Source organism: Mauremys reevesii, linkage group 3, assembly GCF_016161935.1.
Source record: "Mauremys reevesii isolate NIE-2019 linkage group 3, ASM1616193v1, whole genome shotgun sequence".
In the NCBI taxonomy this organism is placed as follows: Eukaryota; Metazoa; Chordata; order Testudines; family Geoemydidae; genus Mauremys; species Mauremys reevesii.
Window position 1 is genome coordinate 159265279 of NC_052625.1, and position 21462 is coordinate 159286740.

The 21462-nt window shown below is 45.9% G+C and overlaps 1 protein-coding gene across 1 annotated transcript in view; it reads left to right on the forward strand.

Annotated features, from left to right (window-relative positions):
* Positions 1–13135, forward strand: part of LOC120401373 (protein eyes shut homolog) — a 676185-nt gene extending 663050 nt beyond the window's left edge. The window contains exon 22 of the mRNA XM_039531293.1: positions 13004–13135. Coding sequence (XP_039387227.1) covers positions 13004–13071 — 68 coding nt within the window. The 3' untranslated portion in view covers positions 13072–13135. The remainder of the gene's footprint in view (positions 1–13003) is intronic.
* The last annotated feature ends 8327 nt before the right edge of the window (positions 13136–21462 follow it).

The window sequence follows — 21462 nt, forward strand, 5'->3', positions numbered from 1 at the left end:
CAGCTTGGTGCCTAACAGGCATTCTCCTCTCTATCTTACCTTCTGGAACTGATCCAGTAGAAATGCTCAGGGCACATCTGAATCCACACACAATGGCTGGAGAAATAGGCAGTGGTCCTGCCTCCCTTAGCAATTAGCCTTGTGGGTAAGGCATTCACCCAAGATGCCTGAGAACAAGGCTGAATTTTCCCCTCTGCCTACTGTGAGTGCCCTAACTGAGCTCTAGAGTCATTCTAACTCTGTCTCTCTTTGGCCCAATGACTACTTAATTATTTATATACAATGGAACAGCTTCAACAGGGAGACTGTGAGTCCTGCCCCATATTATCCCATCGCCCAGGGTACTGTCCAGGGAGGAATGGAGACTCAAATTCAGTTTTTTTCCCATAGGCAGAGGAAATGAACCCAGGTCTTTCACATCCTGGGTAACTGCTGTAACTATTGGTTTACAATTTATAAGGTGGCAACCTCCTCTGCCGCCATGTCAGTTTTTTTCTTGACAGAGGACTGGCCTCGCTTAGGCGATTGCTTCTGACCCAGACTTACAAACACCTAACTCCCTTTGAGGGGAGGGGCATGACTTAGGTTACACACTCTCCTTGACATTTCCTTTTGGCCCGCTAGGTTGGCTCTTCATTCATCATGCTGGCTTTTGTGAATCCCATTCTTAGCTATCTACTTCTTCCTGTGCACTCTACAGGGAGACTGGGTACCTAACTCAGGAGTGTGAATTCCCCTAGGTGGCAGGTTGCCTAATAGTTCGGCATTATGTGGAGATTAAATCCCCTTGTGAATCCCACCCCAAGTAACTTGGATCCAAAATTGTTTCTCATTTAAAAAAATAAAGCTACCAGTATCTATCTCCAACTTATGGTTTTATAGCACCCTTCATGGCAAATCTAAGCACTTGGACGGAAAACCTTGCATGAACACTGCCAAACTAAAGCTTAATGGCAGCATTCTCTTTCAGAGCAGTGCTGGGAGTCAAGGATTTTTCCTCATTATTCTTAGTTGTGGTGTGTGTTTCTTTGAATCTAATGAGAGGAAGAAAGAAGATAAAAAACGTTCTAAATTCTTTCTCATAGAGTTAATTGAAAATGGAGGAATACACCTCTTACAGTTGTCAGCGTGAAACATTTCCTCCCAGAATTATCCCAGTAACCCTTCACCAGTGGGAGCAATGATGGGAAATGTTAGGACTATAATAGTGTAGAAAGGTCTAAGGGGAATGATTGTATTCAGGTATCAATGCTTATAACTTCTCCAGTGTTTTCAAACATAATCTTTTTAAAGTCAGTATTCTAAAATTGTAGTTTCTATTAAACAATCGTTCAAGATTCTTCTTGTGTCTTTCTAAATTTGATGAGCTAGTTGCAAAAGCACACCACTTGATAGAGTGTGTGTGTATTTAAGCAGCTTCTTAGTTAATATGGATCATTAGTAACATAGAATATCAGACAATGCTATTTGCCAATTATGTGTATCATTTCCATATTTCATTAATATCAGAGAATTACAATAAAGAATGCACACATTTGGTACTTCTCTGCATTTGGTTAACAAATGTGTGCATTCCTTATTGTAATTCTCTGAACACAAGTTCCTATATATGTACTATATCTAAAATTGTGTATAGTTCTAAGGATGCAGGGACAAGACAAACAAGTTAGACTTTAAATAAATACGAGTTGACAAATTTTCTAACAAACTTTTTTACAAATGTGTCATAGTATTCTGCTCCAGAATATTTCTATTTACAAAGCTTGGTATATATGTAAAATTAAATATATAACGAATATTTGTTCTAAATGAGAAACTTCAGTGTAAGTTTAAAAATATGAATTTTCACTAGAAGTGAGATGGATAAGAACCCATTTTAAAGACTTTTCAAGATGAGAACTATGACCAGCAATGGCACTCTCTGTGTTACTGTGGCACCTTAGAGACTAACAAATTTATTTGAGCATAAGCTTTCGTGGGCTACAGCCCACTTCTTCGGATGCATCCGAAAAAGTGGGCTGTAGCCCACGAAAGCTTATGCTCAAATAAATTTGTTAGTCTCTAAGGTGCCACAAGTACTCCTGTTCTTTTTGTGGAAACAGATTAACATGGCTACCACTCTGAAACTCTTTGTGTTAACGCACCCTTCTTTCTCAAGAAGTGACAGGCTTTTCTTTATGTTGCCATTGGCAGCTACTGGGTATCACCAGTGATCAAATCTGAATTTGATCGCGTAAAGAATATACAGAAAACACAAAATATATTCCTTTATAATAAAATATAGGATATTAAAAATATAAAACATTTATAAAGCAAGATATAACCTTTACTTATTGGCTGTGGCTCTGTGTAAAAACATGAAGACATACAACTTCATAACTAGTGTTAAGGGAGCATTCCAAAAGGATTTTCTTTCTGCCTTATTATTTTATTTTATGAAGTAAAATAAATAACAATAACAATGAGAGACTATGAACTAACATAACTCATAAGCGTAACATGTAAGGACATATGACTGTGTCCATTTACTAAAACTCAGTAATAATTTTTAACAATATGTAACGGTAGCTTGAGTAATATAAATTGTAACTGATTGATTTGTAATCTTTTATTTCTGAATCAATTTTGATGACTTCAGTTTCACAGGGTCTAATCTTGGAAAGATTTAACATGTGAGTCTTTTGACTCATGAATAAACCCACTGAAGTCAATGGGACTACTCATGCACTGAAGCATTTGAGGCTCTAGTCCCATAGCCATACTTTGTAATACTTATAATGATCTAAAAAGCTTCTTCTGTTTTGAAAGTTGGAACACTAGCAGAACCATTAATGCTCCTCAGGCTTTGGCCTCACTGCCAAGAACAGTGTGTTTTTTACTGTAGTATAACTAAATGCGTGGTAGCTGCCCTGCAGTGAAAACCTATTGGAGACAAGGCACTGTATTTTTTACTGCAATGTAGCTAGGTTCAACACTATACCCCAGCATTCCCCATCAGTACCCAGCCTGGTCATGCACTACTTGAAGCACGTTGTGCCTACACTAAGAAGACTCCTCCCTCTGCCCCTGGTGCCTATGGTTGACCTCACCTAACTACCCTGTGGTAAAACTACCACTGGGATTTTACAGCAGGATAGCTAACATGTTACTTGTGGTAAAAACACAGCTTTTTGGTACCGAAGACATACTCTCGGATAGACAAAGGCTATTTTCAAGTATACCCACTAGAAACGCAGTACTCAGGCAATACTGCCATCCCCAAGAGTTCAGAAATCTTGAGTTCATTCTGAAAATATAAAGCTTAAAAAATGGTCTTGTGTCTTATTTTTGAAATTCTTAGGAGAAAGGTTCCTGACATTTATTTGTGCTGGTGCATGTTTCAGGGTGAAAATTCAACCTGAAATGAACACAAAAAGCCAGATCATCAGTCTGCTATGACTCTTTTACACCATTGCAACAATGCAAAGGGGCAATAAAATCAGCTTATCTGGCCTCCTGAGGATTCCCCAGCTTAGGTTCTGTGCCACTTCCTTTCTGGATGTTCCCAGGGGAAGCTTATATGAATGGGATGTCTCTACACCCAGTGCTTCCTGTCTGATTAACAGCCCTTTCGAGCTAAAGCTGCCATCAGGCTGCATTAATCTACCAATTTTGACAACCCACCCTGGTCCCATGGTGAGTACAGTTTGGCAGGACTAGCATACCTGGACTGCTTGCAAATTTGATCAATCTACAATAATGGCACCAAATCAAGACACATGCCATAGTATTCATGGTGGCAATCTTACTCTTGTGTCCCTCTGACTGCTGTGTATTCCTCTCTGCAGGAAGTGCTGTAATGGGGTGCTTTCTGTAGGATGAAAAAGTTAATTACTAAATTAAGCAAACTTCTGGTGTATGGCTAACAAAGCAATTTTACCATGTGGACTTTTTTTAAAAAATGTCATTTCTTTTGCCAGTTAAATAAAGACACTAAATCAAACATGGAAATTAGGATCAGCATTGAGCATTTTTATAAGGAATGACTTTAATTGTCAATACCAGATTGGAAAATTATAGCAACTGTACTGGTTTAATGTTTTTTTCTGAAATTGTAGTTGACAGTTGAGGTGGTTTAACTCTGTTATACAGATCATTATGAGGTTTTTCAGTCTCCCTGAGGTAGTTAAGAGAATTGAAGATGAAAAGTGCTTATTCACTCACAAACATACATCCTTTCCCTGAGATTTTGAGATTTCTCCTCAACTATTTTGAAAAGATGAGGCACTATATGTGTTAAAAATGCACCTTTATGAGTTTCTTCATTCTAGCATTCTATTTTTCTTCCTTTTACTTAACCTTAAAATCAGACTGAAATTGTGCATAACCAAAATATTCACTCTTATAAGTGCCTGAATTTAGACACCTACATACATATTTAGGGACCTGTACACACTGAATGGGTCAGCGGCATGGCTGGAGAGTGTGCTGAAGCAGAGCTGAGAATGGGTGGAGTTGAGAGGAATGGTGGCTGTCTCAGTATGCTAATTGCTGGACATGATGTGTACAACTGCCTAAATGACTACTAACTCCCACCAACAACATATTTACTCCAAGTCAAAACATTAGAAAATTCAATGGGAAAAAAAAAAGTTAATTCAGAGTTAAGGTTGCTTGGTGGTATATCGTCTCCTCTCAGGGTATGTCTACACTACAAGAGTAGTTCGATTTAACTTAGGTCGAATTTGTGGATTTGACCTTATGAAGTCGAATTTGTGTATCCACACTAAGGACACTAATTCGACTTTGTGAGTCCACACTAACGGGGCAAGCGTCAACATTGGAAGCGGTGCATTCTGGGCAGCTATCCCACAGTTCCCGCAGTCCCCGCTTCCCATTGGAATGCTGGGTAGAGCCCCCAATGCCTGCTGGGGGAAAAATGTGTCGAGGGTGGTTTTGGGTAACTGTCATCATTCAACCGTCACTCCCGCCCTCCCTCCCTGAAAGCGCTGGCGGGAAATCTGTTCGCACACTTTTCTGGTCAGTGACAGCGCGGACGCCACAGCACTGCGAGCATGGAGCCCGCTGTGATCATCGCTGCACTTATGGCCGTTGTCAACTCCTCGCACCTTATCGTCCACCTCTTCCACAGTCAGCTGCTGAGAAATCGGGCTAGGAGGCTCCGGCAGCACGGTGAGGACATGAAGTGTGAGAGTGGCACAGACCTCTCACAAAGCACGGGATCCCGCGCCGCGGAGATCATGGTGGCAATGGGTCACGTTCATGCTATGGGATGGCGATTCTGGGCCTGGGAAACAAGCACGGACTGGTGGGACTGCATAGTGCTGCAGGTCTGGGATGAATCACAGTGGCTGCGAAACTTCAGGATGCGTAAGGGCACTTTCCTTGAACTGTGTGACTTTCTGTCCCCTGCCCTGAAGCGCCAGGACACCCGCATGCGAGCAGCCCTGAGTGTGCAGAAGCGAGTGGCCATAGCCCTCTGGAAACTTGCAACGCCAGACAGCTACCGGTCAGTAGCGAACCACTTTGGCATGGGCAAATCTACCGTGGGGGTTGCTGTGATGCAAGTAGCCCACGCAATCATTGACCTACTGCTCTCAAAGGTAGTGACCCTGGGAAACGTCCAGGTCATCATAGATGGCTTCGCCGCGATGGGATTCCCAAACTGTGGTGGGGCTATAGATGGGACTCACATCCCTATCCTGGGACCGGCCCACCACGCCAGCCAGTATATTAACCGAAAGGGCTACTTTCAATGGTGCTGCAAGCACTGGTGGACCATAGGGGACGTTTTACCAACATCTATATCGGGTGGCCGGGCAAGGTTCATGACGCGCGTGTTTTCAGGAACTCTTGTCTGTTTAGACGCCTGCAGGAAGGTAGTTTCTTCCCGGACCACAAAATAACTGTTGGGGATGTGGAGATGCCTACAGTGATCCTCGGGCTCCCAGCCTACCCGCTAATGCCCTGGCTCATGAAACCCTATACAGGCGCCTTGGACAGTGACAAGGAGCTCTTCAACTACCGGCTGAGCAAGTGCAGAATGGTGGTGGAGTGTGCTTTCGGACGTCTCAAGGGGAGATGGAGGAGCTTACTGACTCGCTCGGATCTCAGCAAAACCAATATCCCCATTGTTATTGCTGCTTGCTGTGTGCTCCACAATCTCTGTGAGAGCAAGGGGGAGACCTTTATGGCGGGATGGGAGGTTGAGGCAAATCGCCTGGCTGCTGATTACGCTCAGCCAGACACCTGTGCGATTAGAAGAGCCCAGCGGGAAGCACTGTGCATCCGGGAGGCTTTGAAAGCTAGGTTCCTCAGAGAGCAGGGTAACCTATGACTGTCCAGTCTCTTTACAGAGAACCTGAACCTGCCCCTGTTTCAGTTACTATTGACTTTTTTCAGCAGTTACATACCCCGTTCACCAGGTTTCCCCACTTCCAACAGACGTTTAAAAATAAAGTTATTGGAACATTGTTAATTAACAAAGTTTTCTTTACTAACGAATTCGCGTTAAAGGGTTCAAACAGGGACGCAGACTGTGGTGGGTACGGTGTGCAGTGATGTACAGACCGCTTCTACACTCGAGGAATGACAGGCTCCTGCTCCTACAGCGGTCTCTGGGGGGAGGATGGTTACAGGAGGGTGTGCAGGAAGGGGTGAGGGGTGTGTGGGAAGGGTGAGTAGGTGTAGGGGGATGATGGCTCTGGCTGGGGCTCAGGGCATCGGAGAGGCTCATGGCTAGGGTGGAAGGGCATGGTAAGGGCAGCCTGCCTTGCCATTTGTGGATGCCAGGCAATCAGACCCTGGGGCAGCATACACCTCCCAGACTGACCTGGGGCAGCAGACACCTCCCAGAGTGACCCGGGTGCCTAGTGACTGCACTCTGTGTGTGACCTGCTGTTGATCCTGCCCCCATGTCTGTACCCTGGTAATGGTGGCTGTCCTATGTAATTAACAACCCCCCCCCCTTCACACAAAGTCTTCTGCAAAGAAACATGACGGAAACAGTAATTAACAGCAAACTATTTTTAATACTCAACTACACAGTTGGGGGATGAAACTGGGATTTGGGATTGGGTGAGCCAGGAAGGGAAGCAATTCTCATACTTTAGGGAATGAGAGCTGTTTGGTACATGAGCGCTCTGCTGGGGTGGAGTGACAGTTTTCACGGCCCCTACCGCCCCTCCTTCTTGTTATTTTGGGTGAGGGGGGAGACAGGACTTTGTGGCGGGGGAGGGCGTTTGCAGATACAGTTCAGGGGGGCTCTCTGCTCCTGCCTGCGGTCCTGCAGAACATCCACAAGGCGCCGGAGCGTGTCCGTTTGCTCCCTCATTAGGCAAAGCAGCGTTTGAGTCGCCTGCTGGTCTTCCTGCCGCCATCTGTCCTCCTGTTCGCTGTGTGAGCGCTGCTGCTGAGAGAGGGTCTCCCTCCACTGGCTCTGCTGGTCCGCCTCAGCTCTGGAGCAGGCCATCAGTTCAGCGAACATCTCGTCCCGAGTCTTTTTCTTTCGCCGCCTAATCTGCGCCAGCCTCTGTGAGGGGGATGCCAGGGCAGGTCGGGAAACAGCCGCAGCTGTGTGATGGGAAAAAGGAAGTGATTTCCTTGCAAAGATACATGTTTGCGAACACTGAACACAGTCTAGTCTGTTTCTGTGAACAAGACCATACACGGCACCTATCTCATGCGCTCTCAGGACAAGTTCGAATTTTCGGCATTCGCTTTCATTGCCTGGGGTCTTGCACTGGAGATCAGACAAGCGGGGCAGGACAGCAGAATCCGTGTAGCAGCCAGGCTACAAGTTTACAAGTCGTAAACTTTAGGCTGCTTAGAAGTTAATGTATAGCAGTGCCCTCCTGCTGAAGGCAATCTGGAAAGCATAAACTCTAACCCTGTTCCACCCCCTCGCGGCTGTCCCCGGGAAAGATCCCTGTATGCTTCCCCTCTGCAGCCTCCACCACGTGGCTGTTAAATGACGCTTATTGTTATGCAAAGGAAAAGTGAAGCATTCCCAATAGTAACATTACACTAATTCCCCTAATTAGATGCAGCAGTCGCCGAGCGAGATCACCCTGAGGCGGGTCACTAAGAGAGACAGAGAGCGCATGCTGCGTGAAACCCTGCACAGACCAGGGCCCTATGCTGCCATGCTCGTCGAGGCAATGCTCCCACTGTACGTGAGGATAGCCTGGCGCGGAAGAGTGTGCTTCCACAGAGCACCCAATAAGGCACCTCTCCCCAGGAACCTCCTGCGGAGGCTTTTCGAGTACCTCTACGAGAGCTTCGTGGAACTCTCCCAAGAGGATTTCTGTTCTATCCCCATATGCATTGACCTTCTTTTCATATAGTTTTTATTCCTGTTTTTTAAAAAATAAATGTTTACATGTTTATAGCACTTACTGACTGATCCTTCCCCTGATTCAGAGTCTGGGTTAACGGCCGGGGAGGGTTGGTAGGGGATCTCCGTGAGGCTGATGAAGAGATCCTGGCTGTCGGGGAAAGTAGTATTGTAAGCGCTGTCGCCTGCCTCGTCCTCCACAAACCCTTCCTCATCTTCCCCATCCGCGAACATCGCTGAGGAACTGCCCGTCGACACTATCCCATCCTCAGAGTCGACGGTCACTGGTGGGGCAGTGGTGGCAGACGCACCGAGAATGGCATGCAGTGCCTCGTAGAAGCGGCATGTCTGGGGCTGGGCTCCGGAGCATCCGTTTGCTGCTTTGATTTTTTGGTAGCCTTGTTTCAGGTCCTTGATTTTCATGCGGCACTGCGTTGTATCCCAGCTGTATCCTCTGAGTGCCATGGCTTTGGAGACCTTCTCGTAGGTCTTTGCATTCCATTTTTTGGAGCACAGCTCCGAAAGCACAGACTCATCGCCCCACACAGCGATCAGATCCAAGACTTCCCGGTCAGTCCATGCTGGGGCCCTCTTTCTACTCTGAGATTGCATGGACCCCTCTCCCAGAGAGCTCTGCATCGTTGCCGGTGCTGCTGAGCTCGCCCCGATGTCCAACCAGGAATTGAGATTCAAACTGGCCAGACAGGAAAAGGAATTCAAATTTTCCCGGGGCTTTTCCTGTATGGCTGATCAGAACATCTGAGCTCAGACTGCTGTCCAGAGTGTCAACACAGTGGTGCACTGTGGGATAGCTCCCAGAGCTACTAAGGTCGATTTCCATCCACACATAGGCTAACTCGACATAGCCATGTCGAATTTAGCGCTACTCCCCTCGTCGGGGTGGAGTACCGAATTCGAACTAAAGAGCCCTCTAGGTCAAACTAATTAGCTTCCTGGTGTGGATGGTTGCATGGTTAAATCGAATTAACACTGCTAAATTCGACATAAACTCCTAGTGTAGACCAGGCCTCAGACTGCTGAGTTGAGCAAAACTCCTACCAGAAAATGCAGAGTTAAGGTTACCCATGTAGAGGTACCCATGCTATAGCTCTAATCCAGATAGCATTCTCAAAATATTGGTGTAGCTGGCCATGTCTTAGGGTAGGCCTAGAGGGTCTGGGCCAGTTTGTACTTGGATGGCTAGCTTGAGCCACCATCTGTGCTGCCTTGACTACATTGGTATTTTTAGCATGCTATCTCAAGCAGATCTCATGTGGGTGCATCTACACAAGCTGGGAATCATACCTCTTATTTCAAATGTAGATGTACCTTTACTCACAGGATACAATTTCAACCTACATTTTCATTTAACTGTCATTAAAGTATTAGAATCCGCTCATATTCTACCTTATTGCTGACAATATCATTTGTAATAAAAGCCCTATGGCTTGTTACTGATGCATCCTACAAAATTCAGTAGAGAAATGATAAATACTGCATCTTGAAGGTACATAGGCGGTACTTCCTTTCCTCACACACATTGTACAAAACACAGATTTCTTTGTATCATCATCACAGTTCTGTCACACACCTCAAAGTAATCCACACATGTCCTCATATTGCAAACACGTTTACCAAGCAGATCCAATTGCAGCCTCCACCATTCTACCCCAGCACATTGACTGTACCTGAAATATATATAGGTAATTCCCACAGGTTACTACAAGCTCCAGGAGAACCAAGAGAAGGTGGCATGGGTATCCTATACTTTTTTTCCTTCGTGATCTTTTATAGTGTTAGATGGAATCATGTGGATGAGAGTGAATGGGTTGTAAAATGAGGTGAAGCTGTTGCACATTTCAGCAATTGTGGGACTGGCAGAGTAAAGGTGTGTGTATTTGGACATATTGGGGCATTGCTAAAAAGGGCAGAGTTAAGGTTATATTGGTAACCTTAACTGTGCATTTCCTGGTTTTTAGAAGTTTGAGTTTCTCAACTCAACATTCTACAAGGAGATGACATGTCACCAGACTACCTTAAGTCTGTGTTAATGTATTTTTTGCCATTGAATATATATTTCAATTTCATAGTTCAACAAGGGCACACTGTTGACTCATATCCAGCTTTTTGTCCACTGTAACCCCTAGGTCCTTTTCTGCAGAACTGCTGCCTAGCTATTCGGTCCCTAGTCTGTAGCAGTGCATGTGATTCTTCCATCCTAAGTGCAGGACTCTTCACTCGTCCCTGTTGAACCTCATCAGATTTCTTTTGGCCCAATCTCTAATTTGTCTAGGTTCCTCTGTATTCTATCTCTACCCTCCAGCATATCTACCACTCCTCCCAGTTTAATGTCATCTACAAACTTGCTGAGGGTGCAATCCACACCATCTTCCAGATCATTAATGAAGATATTGAACAAACTTAGAAGAAATTGAATGCTTATTTTTGTAATGAATTTTCACAGGAACAAAAAGACTCTTCCAGACGTGCTCTATTTCTTGATATGGGTAAATCACCAATAGCTTTAAAATCAAGAAATGGGACACTCTTGTGGCATCATTTTTAGGGTTGCAAAAACAAACAAACAAACAAACAACAAAAAACAACCACAATACAAAAGACAAAATTACACTATTTTGGCTGAGCAAAGTAAGTTTTAATCAGAACATTGGAAAAGCCTGAGGCAGAGGGAAATCAAGACCCCACATTGCTGGGGCTGCAGGAAATACAATCTCTCTTTTGTCCCATACTTTTACCTATGATTATCACAAGCCACAACATAGCTTGGTGCATTGTGGAGATTGTCTGTAGCCTAGACTTTAACAGAAAGGAGAGAGAAAAGGTTTGTAGGGGTGGCAAGCAGAGTAAGTGTGGGGGAGACACATGAGGAGCTGATGGGAGATAGGACAAGAGTAGTGGGAGAGAGAAGAGCTGCAGGGACCAGAAGGATGGGGCATCCAGAGCAGGGGAAGGGGAGATGGAATGGGGAGGAAGAAGAGACCTGAAGAGGACAGGGGCTGGTGAGGGTTGTAGGAGGTGGGGAAAGCAAGAACCCAGACAGGATGAGCAGAGGACTTGTGGGAGGAGTGGAAGCAGAGACCCAAAGAATGGGAAGTGTATGTGTGAGGTAGGGTGACCAGACAGCAAGTGTGAAAAATCAGGACAGGCATGGGGGGAAATAGGAGTCTATATAAGAAAAAAAAATTGGGACTGTCCCTATAAAATCAGGACATCTGGTCACCCTAGTGTGAGGGGTCAGAATAGGGGCCCAAAAGGGAATGAGGGGACAGGGAATAGTAGTGATGTGGTAAACAGGGACCCAGAGTGTGGAGAGGGGAAACTGGTGACAAGTGGGTGGGGGTGGGAGGGGGGGAAGGGAAGAGGGACACAGGAATCCTACCATGTAGGTTTGGAAGGCAGAAATGGGATGACACCATAGAGACCCTGGGATGAGAGGAAAAGGAAATGGTGTACAGTCGGGGGAAGGGAGGAATGGGGGCCTACACAGAGCCCTTGATTGGGGACAGGGGATGCATAGAGCCTCTGCCATGGTGTGACAAATGGGGGATAATGGTATTGGGGGGAAGAGGAGCAGAGGGGACCCATAGAGCCCCTAGCATGAGACGGGAGTGGGTGGCAGGATGCTTGTGGGGAAGATGGAGGGATAATGTAGCCTTGAGTGCATGCAATGCACTCTGCCTACTGAAACTACAAGGGACTCAACCCCCAATTAATTATATGTACTGATACTGCCAGCTTTTGATTCAAGCGACATCTGCATATTATGTAGTGAAGTATTTTTCTCTCTAACATTTTGTTTTGTATATGTTTCTCATGAACACTGAACAGGTGCTGTAGCATTCATTTTGAGCAAAGGAACAGCTTTAATTGTGCCTACAGTCACATTTCTCTGCTTCTGATTCCCCAATCCTCAGGCTGCCCCAAGGCAAGTTCAAGTCCTGGACTAATTTTACAGCCTTTTCTCTTCACTCCAATACTGTTCATGACAATGAACACTCAAACCACAGGAATGTTTGTTCCTGGTTGATTCAAAGCAAATTCTATTCAGTAGAGCATTTTGTCTTTGACAAACATTTAACAACCACCGTCAAATGTCTTGACTTTGAAATGAAAAACCAAAACATTTCAGGTGTCTCTGCCCCCTCCCACAAAAAGAGTTCCCACAGTGCTGAAACAACACATTGGGTGCCTGGTTTCCATATACTCACTAATTAGTATTTTAAACATGGAGCCTATTTTACAGTCAGACGCATAATTGCATGTAGGCAGGCCCCTTCCAATCATTCAGAAGCAGTGGGAGTGAGAGTCTCTAACTGGTCCTTTTAAAAAATACATAATAGAGAACCAATGATATGAAGGAAAATATTTGCTACAGAGTGACCAGGGTAAGTAGAGACTACAGACAAAAAATAGAGTACGAAAGAGCACTGAAGATATCTCTAAAAAGGTTACATGGAGGGTACTCCAAATAAAAAAGTCTGTCTTGTTCTGTGAAGTGCCAAAAATGTTTATGATGCTATATAAATAATAACAACTTAGAAGCAATCAAAATGGTGCTAAAAATCCTAACTCATGATTATAAAGCAACTCCAGGCCATCTGGACGGTCTTAGCTTTAACTGCAAATCTTCTTTACTTTGCTACATAGAACATGGTGTGGTGCTGTGCAAACACTCCAACAATCAGAAGAGCAACAGTCGGGAAGAACGATATTGAATGATCGCATGGACAGAACTGTGCTGTTAATAACTGATTTGTGTAATTACATCTGCCTATCCGCCATAGTGATTGGGACACCAGAAATATGTAGAGAGATCCTCCTTCACTGCTCTGGTTCAGCCAGACTTCCTCAGACTCTCAGAAAGTACATCTATAAATACAGATCCTTGCTTTATTAAAGATTTCAAGAGATAGCTACATACACAATTGTTTTTTTCTTTTTTCTCCCAGCCTTGGGTAGATACAACAATTTTGGTAGTGCCTCTGGCACTACCATTAGTGCACACTATGCACAAATATTAAATGCAATTATTCTATTTAAATACTAAGGCTAAATTGTGGTTTAAGCCACAGCTCTTGACACTTTCAGAAGTGCTGGGCGGGTACGGAGTGGCGTGCACTCTTTGGAGAGGTGCAGAATAGTCATGTGCGCCCCATTCTGAACCATTTGCTTCTTGGCTGAAATAGGGCCATGGATGGGCCTCTCCCTCCCCTTCCCCTTGCAAATATTTAATGCCACTGCTTGTGCTAGATGCTGCAGAGCAGATTCTGTGATGCTCTGTGACTACTTTGCATTGTTCCTTTGGGTCAAAGTGGCTTACAGTAGAATAAACATCCATGGGGTGACCATTGCATTGTAGGGGGGATCCTCCAGTGGTGCAGAACCAGTACTGGGCCGCAGCCAGAGAAAAGGATAGATGACATGACTCAGTTTCTTTGCCTTGCCACCTTGGTGGTCCCTGTCTGCTGTCACTGTCCCTTGGGGCTGCTGGCAGCGGGTGCAAGTGAAACTCAGTGAAGGTTTTTCCTGAGTAAGTGATCACAGAGAAAATACTTCAGGATATAACCTGTAGTTTGTAAAGAACTCAGGGACCTTTAAGGATGAAAATTGCTATAGAAATGAAAACTTGTGTATTGTTATAAATCATAATGCTATCCAACTTTAACCAGCTTTCTTTCTCCCAGGAGAATATCTTCCATCACTTTCATTCCTTAAATCAGGTGGGAAGTGACAACACCTTTGTCAATCCATGGACTCACCAAGGAGCTGGGGAATAGGCCAAGGGAGGTGGGGGGAGGGGGAAGGCTTTTTAAACTTAACCTTCTCATTGATCCACCACAAGCAATGTTTCTTCAATTTTCTTTTCTTAGTTGGGAAAGATAGATTTAATCATTTAGGTTTCAGTTACAATTCTATTTGATCAAAAGTTAATCAATTGGCAAATTCCCCATAGAAAGAAAGAGTGGAACAAAAGAATAATAAAGGCACCTCAACTTTTCCTCATTTATGGAGGACAGTCTTATAATATGCATCCAGATATCCTCCAATCACACAAGCTGAAAATGGTTCCACTTTACTGCAGCTCTGTAACCATATGGGAACCAATCCTGTCTGTGTTTTGTGCACATCCAAAATTCCTGCTGAATGACCTGCCCTGGGAGCGTTACCAGTGACCCAGGGCTGGGGAGGCAGGAGGTGTGGGGGGGGGAGGCACTGGTGGGGAGGAGCCCAGGGCTGGGGCAGCAGCAGGGTGGGGGGAGGGCACTGGTGGGGAGGAAAGGGGGAAGCCCAGCGCTGGGGCGGCAGGGGGTGTGAGTCAGTGGGGGGAGAGCCCAGGATTGGAGCAACAGGGGGGTACAGGGGGGAGCCCAGGGCTGGGACGGGGGGCAGCCAAATTTTTTTTGCTTGGGGCAGCATAAAACCTAGAGCTGGCCCTGCCGGTTCCCCCAGCCGCTGGAGCCCTGAGCCCTTTAATTTGACCCTGAGGGCTCCCAGCCACCTCTTCAGCTGGGAGCCCCCGGTTGATTTAAAATAAAGTATCACCTCCTGTCATAGGTTTCTCCCCCACTTGGAGCTTTTGGGTTCACAAGATGGGGATCTGCATGGACTCCCCTAAACTAAAATCCTAGTTTAGATCTGATACGCTGCCACCAGTCAGTTTTCTAAGTGTCTGACACACTGCCTGTTTCCCCAAACTTTCCCTGGGGAACACAGATTCAATCTCCCTGACTCTCTACACACAGGGAAGCAGCCCACTTCCCCCCTCCCTCTCTCCTAGCCACTCTGGAGAGAGACACACGGATTCAACTCTGTGAATCAACCTCAGGAGGAACTCACTCTTCCCCCCTCCCCTTCCCTTGAATCTCCACAAGAGAAGGAATTAACCAAGTCCAAAGAAAAGAAAAGAATTTATTAAAAAGAACAAAAAAAGAAAATACACTATCTCTGTCATACCAGGATGGAACAATACACAGAGTCTAAATTATAAACCTGGAGAGAACTCCCCCTCCCCCTTTCTTTCTCAGTAAAAGCAAAGTACAGCAATAGAAATAAAGAGATTACTTCAGCAAAACACACAACTGCCAATGCAGAAATAAAAGTAAAAAAAATACTAGTTCGCCTTTCTAATACTCACTAGACTGAATAGAAGAACAATACTGCAGAAACCTGGGAGGACTTGATTAAGATGTCTGGACTCCCTTAACTCCCAAGAGAGACTCTCTAAAACAAAGAACAGAAAAAAAAAACTTCCCTCCACAGAGATTTGAACATATCTTGTCCCTGATTGGTCCTCTGGTCAGGTGATCAGGTACTGCTTGTTAACCCAGTACAGGTAAAAGAGACCTTAACCCTTAACTAACTGTTTATGACACCTCCCCACCCCCAACCTTCCTCTTTAGCCCACAGCTTATTTGGTGGGGCAGCGCTGAGGAAGGAGGGTTTGCTTCTGCAGGGCTCGATGGCCCTGGGGCGGGGTGTTTCTGCGGGGCCGGGAGGTTTCGGCCCTCGGCTGTTTTCTTTGGAGTAATGTGGCCCTCGCCGCTTTACGAGTTGTGCAGGCCTGGTCTACACTATGAAATTAGGTCGATTTTATAGACGTCAATTTTGTACAGTCGAGTGTGTATGTCTACACTAAGCGCATTAAGTCGGCAGAGTGCATCCTCACTACTGTGGTTAGCATTGACTTATGGAGCGGTGCACTGTGGGTAGCTATCACACAGTTCCCGCAGTCTCCGCCACCCATTGGAATTCTGGGTTAAGCTCCCAATGCCTGATAGGGCAAAAACATTGTTGCGGGTGGTTTTGGGTACATGTCGTCAGTCTCCCCTCCCTCTGTGAAAGCAACGGCAGACAATCATTTTGCACCTTTTTTCCACGCAGATGCCATACCATGGCAAGCGTGCAGCCCACTCAGCTCAGCTCACCGACACTGCCTCTGTTCTGTCCTGGGTGCTGCTGGCAGCAGACGGTGCAGTAGGTCTGCAAACCATCGTCATACACTGCTTCCGCTGCAACTCTGCTCTGCTGCTATTGCCTCGATAGCGAATTTCTCCATGTTGTCTGTCATGGGCTCCTGGGTATGTGTGCTCTTCCTCGGGAAATGTGTGCGGTGCTAACCATCCGTCTCCACTGCTTCCGCTGCAACTCTGCTCTCCTTCTCTCCTGCAGATGCCATACCATGGCAAGCATGGAGCCCGCTCAGCTCACCGCTGCTGCTGTGAGCATTGTAAACACCTCGCGCATTACCCTGCAGTATGTGCAGAACTTGCAAAAGCAGGCGAGGAGGCAACAAAAGCGTGATCATGATAGTGACGAGGACATGGACACAGACTTCTCTCAAAGCACGGGCCCTGGCAATTAGGACATTATGGTGGTAATGGGGCAGGTTCATGCCATGGAACTCCGTATCTGGGCCTGGGAAACAAGCACAGACTGGTGGGACTGTATAGTGTTGCAGGTCTGGATGATTCCCAGTGGCTGTGAAACTTTTGCATGTGTAAGGGAACTTTCATGACTTGCTTTCCCCTGCCTTGAAGTGCGAGAATGCCAAGATGAGAGCAGCCTTCACAGTTGAGAAGCGAGTGGCAATAGTCCTCTGGAAGCTTGCAACACCAGACCGGTCAGTCGGGAATCAATTTGGAGTGAGTAAATTGCTATGATCCAAGTACCAACACAATCACTGAGCTGCTGCTATCAAGGGTAGTGACTCTGGGAAATGTGAAGGTCATAGTGGATGACTTTGCTGCAATGGGGTTCCCTAACTGTGGTACAACGCATATATCTATCTTGGGACTGGACCACCTTGGCAGTCAGTACGTACTTTTCAATGCAAGCACTGGTGGATCACAAGGGATGTTTCACCAACATCAACGTGGGATGGCCGGGAATGGTGCATGACGCTCGCATCTTCAGGAACTCTGGTCTGTTTGAACAGCTGCAGGAAGGAACGTCTTTCCCAGACCAGAGAATTACCATTGGGGATGTTGAAATGCCTATAGTTATCCTTGGGGACCCAGCCTACCCCTTAATGCCATGGCTCATGAAGCCATACGCAGGCACCCTGGACAGTAGTAAGGAGCAGTTCAACTATAGGCTGAGCAATGGTGGTAGAATGTGCATTTGGACGTTTAAAAGCTCGATGGCGCAGTTTACTGACTAGGTTAGACCTCAGTGAAACCAATATTCCCATTGTTACTGCTGTTTGCCGTGTGCTCCACAATATCTGTGAGAGTAAGGGGGAAACATGTATGATAGGGTGGGAGGTTGAGGCAAATCGCCTGGCAGCCGATTATGCACAGCGAGACACCAGGGCGATTAGAAGAGCACAGCTGGGTGTTCTGCGCATCAGAGAAGCTTTGAAAACCAGTTTCATGACTGGCCAGGCTATGGTATGACACTTCTCTTTGTTTCTCCTTGATGAAAACCTGCCCCCTTGGTTGACTCTACTTCCCTGTAAGCCAATCGACCTCCCCCTTTCAATCACTGCTTTCAAAGGCAATAAAGTAATTATTGTTTAAAAATCATGCTTTCTTTATTAATTCATCACACAAACAGGGGGAAAACTCGCAAGGTAACCCGAGAGGGATGCGTGAGAAGGGAAGCACCAGGCAGGGTGGTGGATGAGGGGAGGAGGGAAGGACAAGGCCACACTACAGTTCAAAACTTATTGAATGCCAGCCTTCTGTTGCTTGGACAATCCTCTGGGGTGGAGCGGCTGGGTGCCCATAGCATCCCCCTCCCGCATGTTATTGGGCATCTGGGTGAGGAGGATATTGAACTTGGGAAGGAGGGCAGGCGGTTATACAGGGGCTTCCGTGGCGGTCTGTGCTGCTGCTGCCTTTCCTGCAGCTCCACCCGACGCCTGAGCATGTCAGTTTTCTCCCTCATTAGCCTCAGCATTGCATCCTGCCTCCTCTCAGCATCCTGCCTCATCTAATCACGTTCATTTATCGCTTTCCTGGACTCTGCCATTGTTTGCCTCCACGCATTCTGCTGAGCTCTTTCAGTGAGGGAGGACTGCATGAACGCTGAGAACATCTCATCGCCAGTGCGTTTTTTTCACCTTCTAATCTGTGCTAGACTCTGGGATGGAGATGATAGGGGGAGCATAGAAACATTTGCATCTGAGAGAGGGAAAAAAGGGAGAGTAGTATTTAAAAAGATACATTTTAGAGAACAAAGGGAATACTCTTTCACACTGAATCAAGTGATTCACATTACATAACACACATACTTTTGCTACAATGTAGCATTTTGCCTCTTATATTGAGTGCCTGCCGGTTTGGTGTGAGACATCACACACGCTCAGCTGGGCAACAGAATTTGGCTTGCAGGCAGCCATGGTAAGGCAGAGGGTTTTGGCTTCTTCAACCTTCATAACATTTGGGAATGGTTTCAAACAGCAGCGCCCTCCTTTCTCATACCAAGCAAAGCCTGTTGGGTTGGCCATTTAAAATGAGGGGCTGCGGTTTTAGGGTGAATGTGCAGCACAATCCAACGCCGTCCCACATCCAATTCTTTGGGATGATCGCTTCCTCCTCTCCCACTGTGTGGCTAGTATCAGGGAAGATCCCAATCAGCCATGAACGGGCCTCTCCGCACCATGTGGCTAACAGTAAGGATGATTTATTTTCAGCCAAAGGCAAACAGCCAAAGCCCAAGCCCATTTGCTGCAAGGTTTTGTTCTGCAATGATTCCAGACTACTTGCTACTGGCTTGGCATGGTAACTTAATCATTAAACATGCTTGCTTTTAAACTCTCTATTATATTTACAAAGGTACACTCACCAGAGGTTCCTTCTCCGGTTTCATGGTCCGGGAGCCTGCCTTGGGAGGGTTGGGAGAGTATTGGCTCCAGAGTGATGAACAGTTCCTGGCTGCTGGGGAGAAGGGATTCTCCACTTGCCTGCTGTGTGCTAGCCTCAACCTCCTCCTCATCATCATCTTTCTCATCGTCAAACTCCTCATCCCTGTTGTGTGAGACTCCCCATGGACAGTGGTGGGGTAGTGGTAGGGGCCACCCCCAGAATTGCATGCAGTTAATCATAAAACCAGCATGTATGGGGCTCTGACCCAAAGAGACTGTTTGCATCCTTTGTTTATTGGTAGGCTTGCCTCAGCTCCTTAACTTTCATGCAGCACTGCTGTGTGTCCCTGTTGTAGCCTCTGTCCATCATGCTCTTGGAGAGTTTGGCAAATATACTGGCATTTTGTCTTTTGGAATGGAGTTCTGCCTGCAAGGATTCTTCTCCCCATACAGTGATCAGATCCAGTACCTCCCGTTTGGTCCATGCTGGAGCTCTTTTGCTATTCTGGGACTCCATGGTCACCTGTGCTGATGAGCTCTGCATGGTCACCTGTACTGAGCAGCTCGCCATGCTGGCCAAACAGGAAATTAAATTCAAATGTTCCCGGGGCTCTTCCTGTCTACCTGGCCAGTGCATCTGAGTTGAGAGTGCTGTCCAGAGCTGTCATAAACAGATAGTTAAGGGTTAATGCCTCTTTTACCATTAAAGGATTAAGAAGTTCACCTAGCCTAGCTGACACCTGACCAGAGGAACCAATGGGGGGACAAGATGTTTCCAAAGGAAGGAGGGAAGTTTCCTTTGTTTAGTTTCAGTTTCAGCCAGAGAAAAAAAGATCAAGGAATCAGCCTCTTATCAGAGTAGTAAGTTTTAGAAAGGAATATGTAGGTTTATGTTTATTTCTTTGTAACCTGTCTTGTGCAATTAGAGAGAGAATCAAATTGGGTATTTGGGTACTTTTTTTTTGTGTAACTCAGATTTTGCCCAGGGGAACATCCTCTGTGTTTGGAATCTGTTGTCTGTGAGAGTAGCTGGTATGCTAATCTCTCCCAGAGGGTTTTCTTTTACCTTTCTTTTCTTTAATTAAAAGCCTTTTTCTTAATACCTGATTGATTTTTTCCTTGTTTTAAGATCCAAGGGAGTTGGATATGGATCCACCAGGAGTTGGTGGGAGAAAGGAGGGGGGATGGTTAATTTCTCCTTGTTTTAAGATCCAAGGGGTTTGGATCTGTGTTCACCAGGGAATTGGTGAAGAGTCTCTCAAGGCTACCCAGGGAAGGGAATTAGTGCTTGCGAGTGGTGGCAGCCAGACCAGATCTAAGCTGTTTTGAGCTTAGAGCTTCTCATGCAGGTCCCCCACATCTGTACCCTAAAGTTCAGAGTGGAGAAGGAACCTTGACAAGAGCGGTCACAATGGAGCACTCAGATAGCTCCCAGAGGCCAATACCATCAAATTGCATCCACGCTACCCCAAATTCGACCAAGCAAGGTCAATTTTAGCGCTAAACCCCTCACCAGAGAGGAGTACAGAAATCAATTTTAAGAGCCCTTTAAGTCGACAAAACAGGCTTGGTCGTGTGGACGGGTGCAGGGTTAAATTGACCTAACGCTGCTAAATTTGACCTAAACTCATAGTGTAGTCCAGGGCTTAGAATGTGATCCACAACACTCAGTATTCTAGGCAGGGAGTTACCTAGACCAGCCAATTGGAAATGCCAATAAAAGCAAATTGTGCTAGGTCCCACCTTTCTCTCCTAGTTAGGACTAAGTCTTGGCAGCAGTGAAGGAGGTACCTATCTTTGCTTAACAATCCATGAACAAGTGTCTGCCATTTGGAGTCAGGCAGCTTAGGCACCTAAGGCATTTCTTGAAGGAATGAATTGGGCACCTGCCTTGCTCAATACAAAACAAATGAAGAAGTAGGTGGTGCTGGTGCTGCCTAGCTCAGAACTTTTAGCCCAGTGGTTAGGGCACTTGCCTGGGATGTTGAAGACTCGAGTTCAATTCTTCTACTTCAGCAGAGTGTTCCACTGTTGATAAATAGTTAAATATCTAAACAAGATCTCTGTGTAGCTGAAAATCATATCCCTTCCACTAATAGAAGTTGGTCCAATAAAATATATTATTTCACCTATCTTGTCTCTCTCGAAAACTTAAATAGGCAGAGAGAGGGAGAGAGAGTGAATGACTCTGTAATCTGGTTGTTAGGGTATCCACTTCTGAAGCCGAGACCCAGGATCCAGTCCCCCTGCTCCAATTTGCTTTTATTATTTAGCCACAGTGGAACAGCTGCAGCAGGAG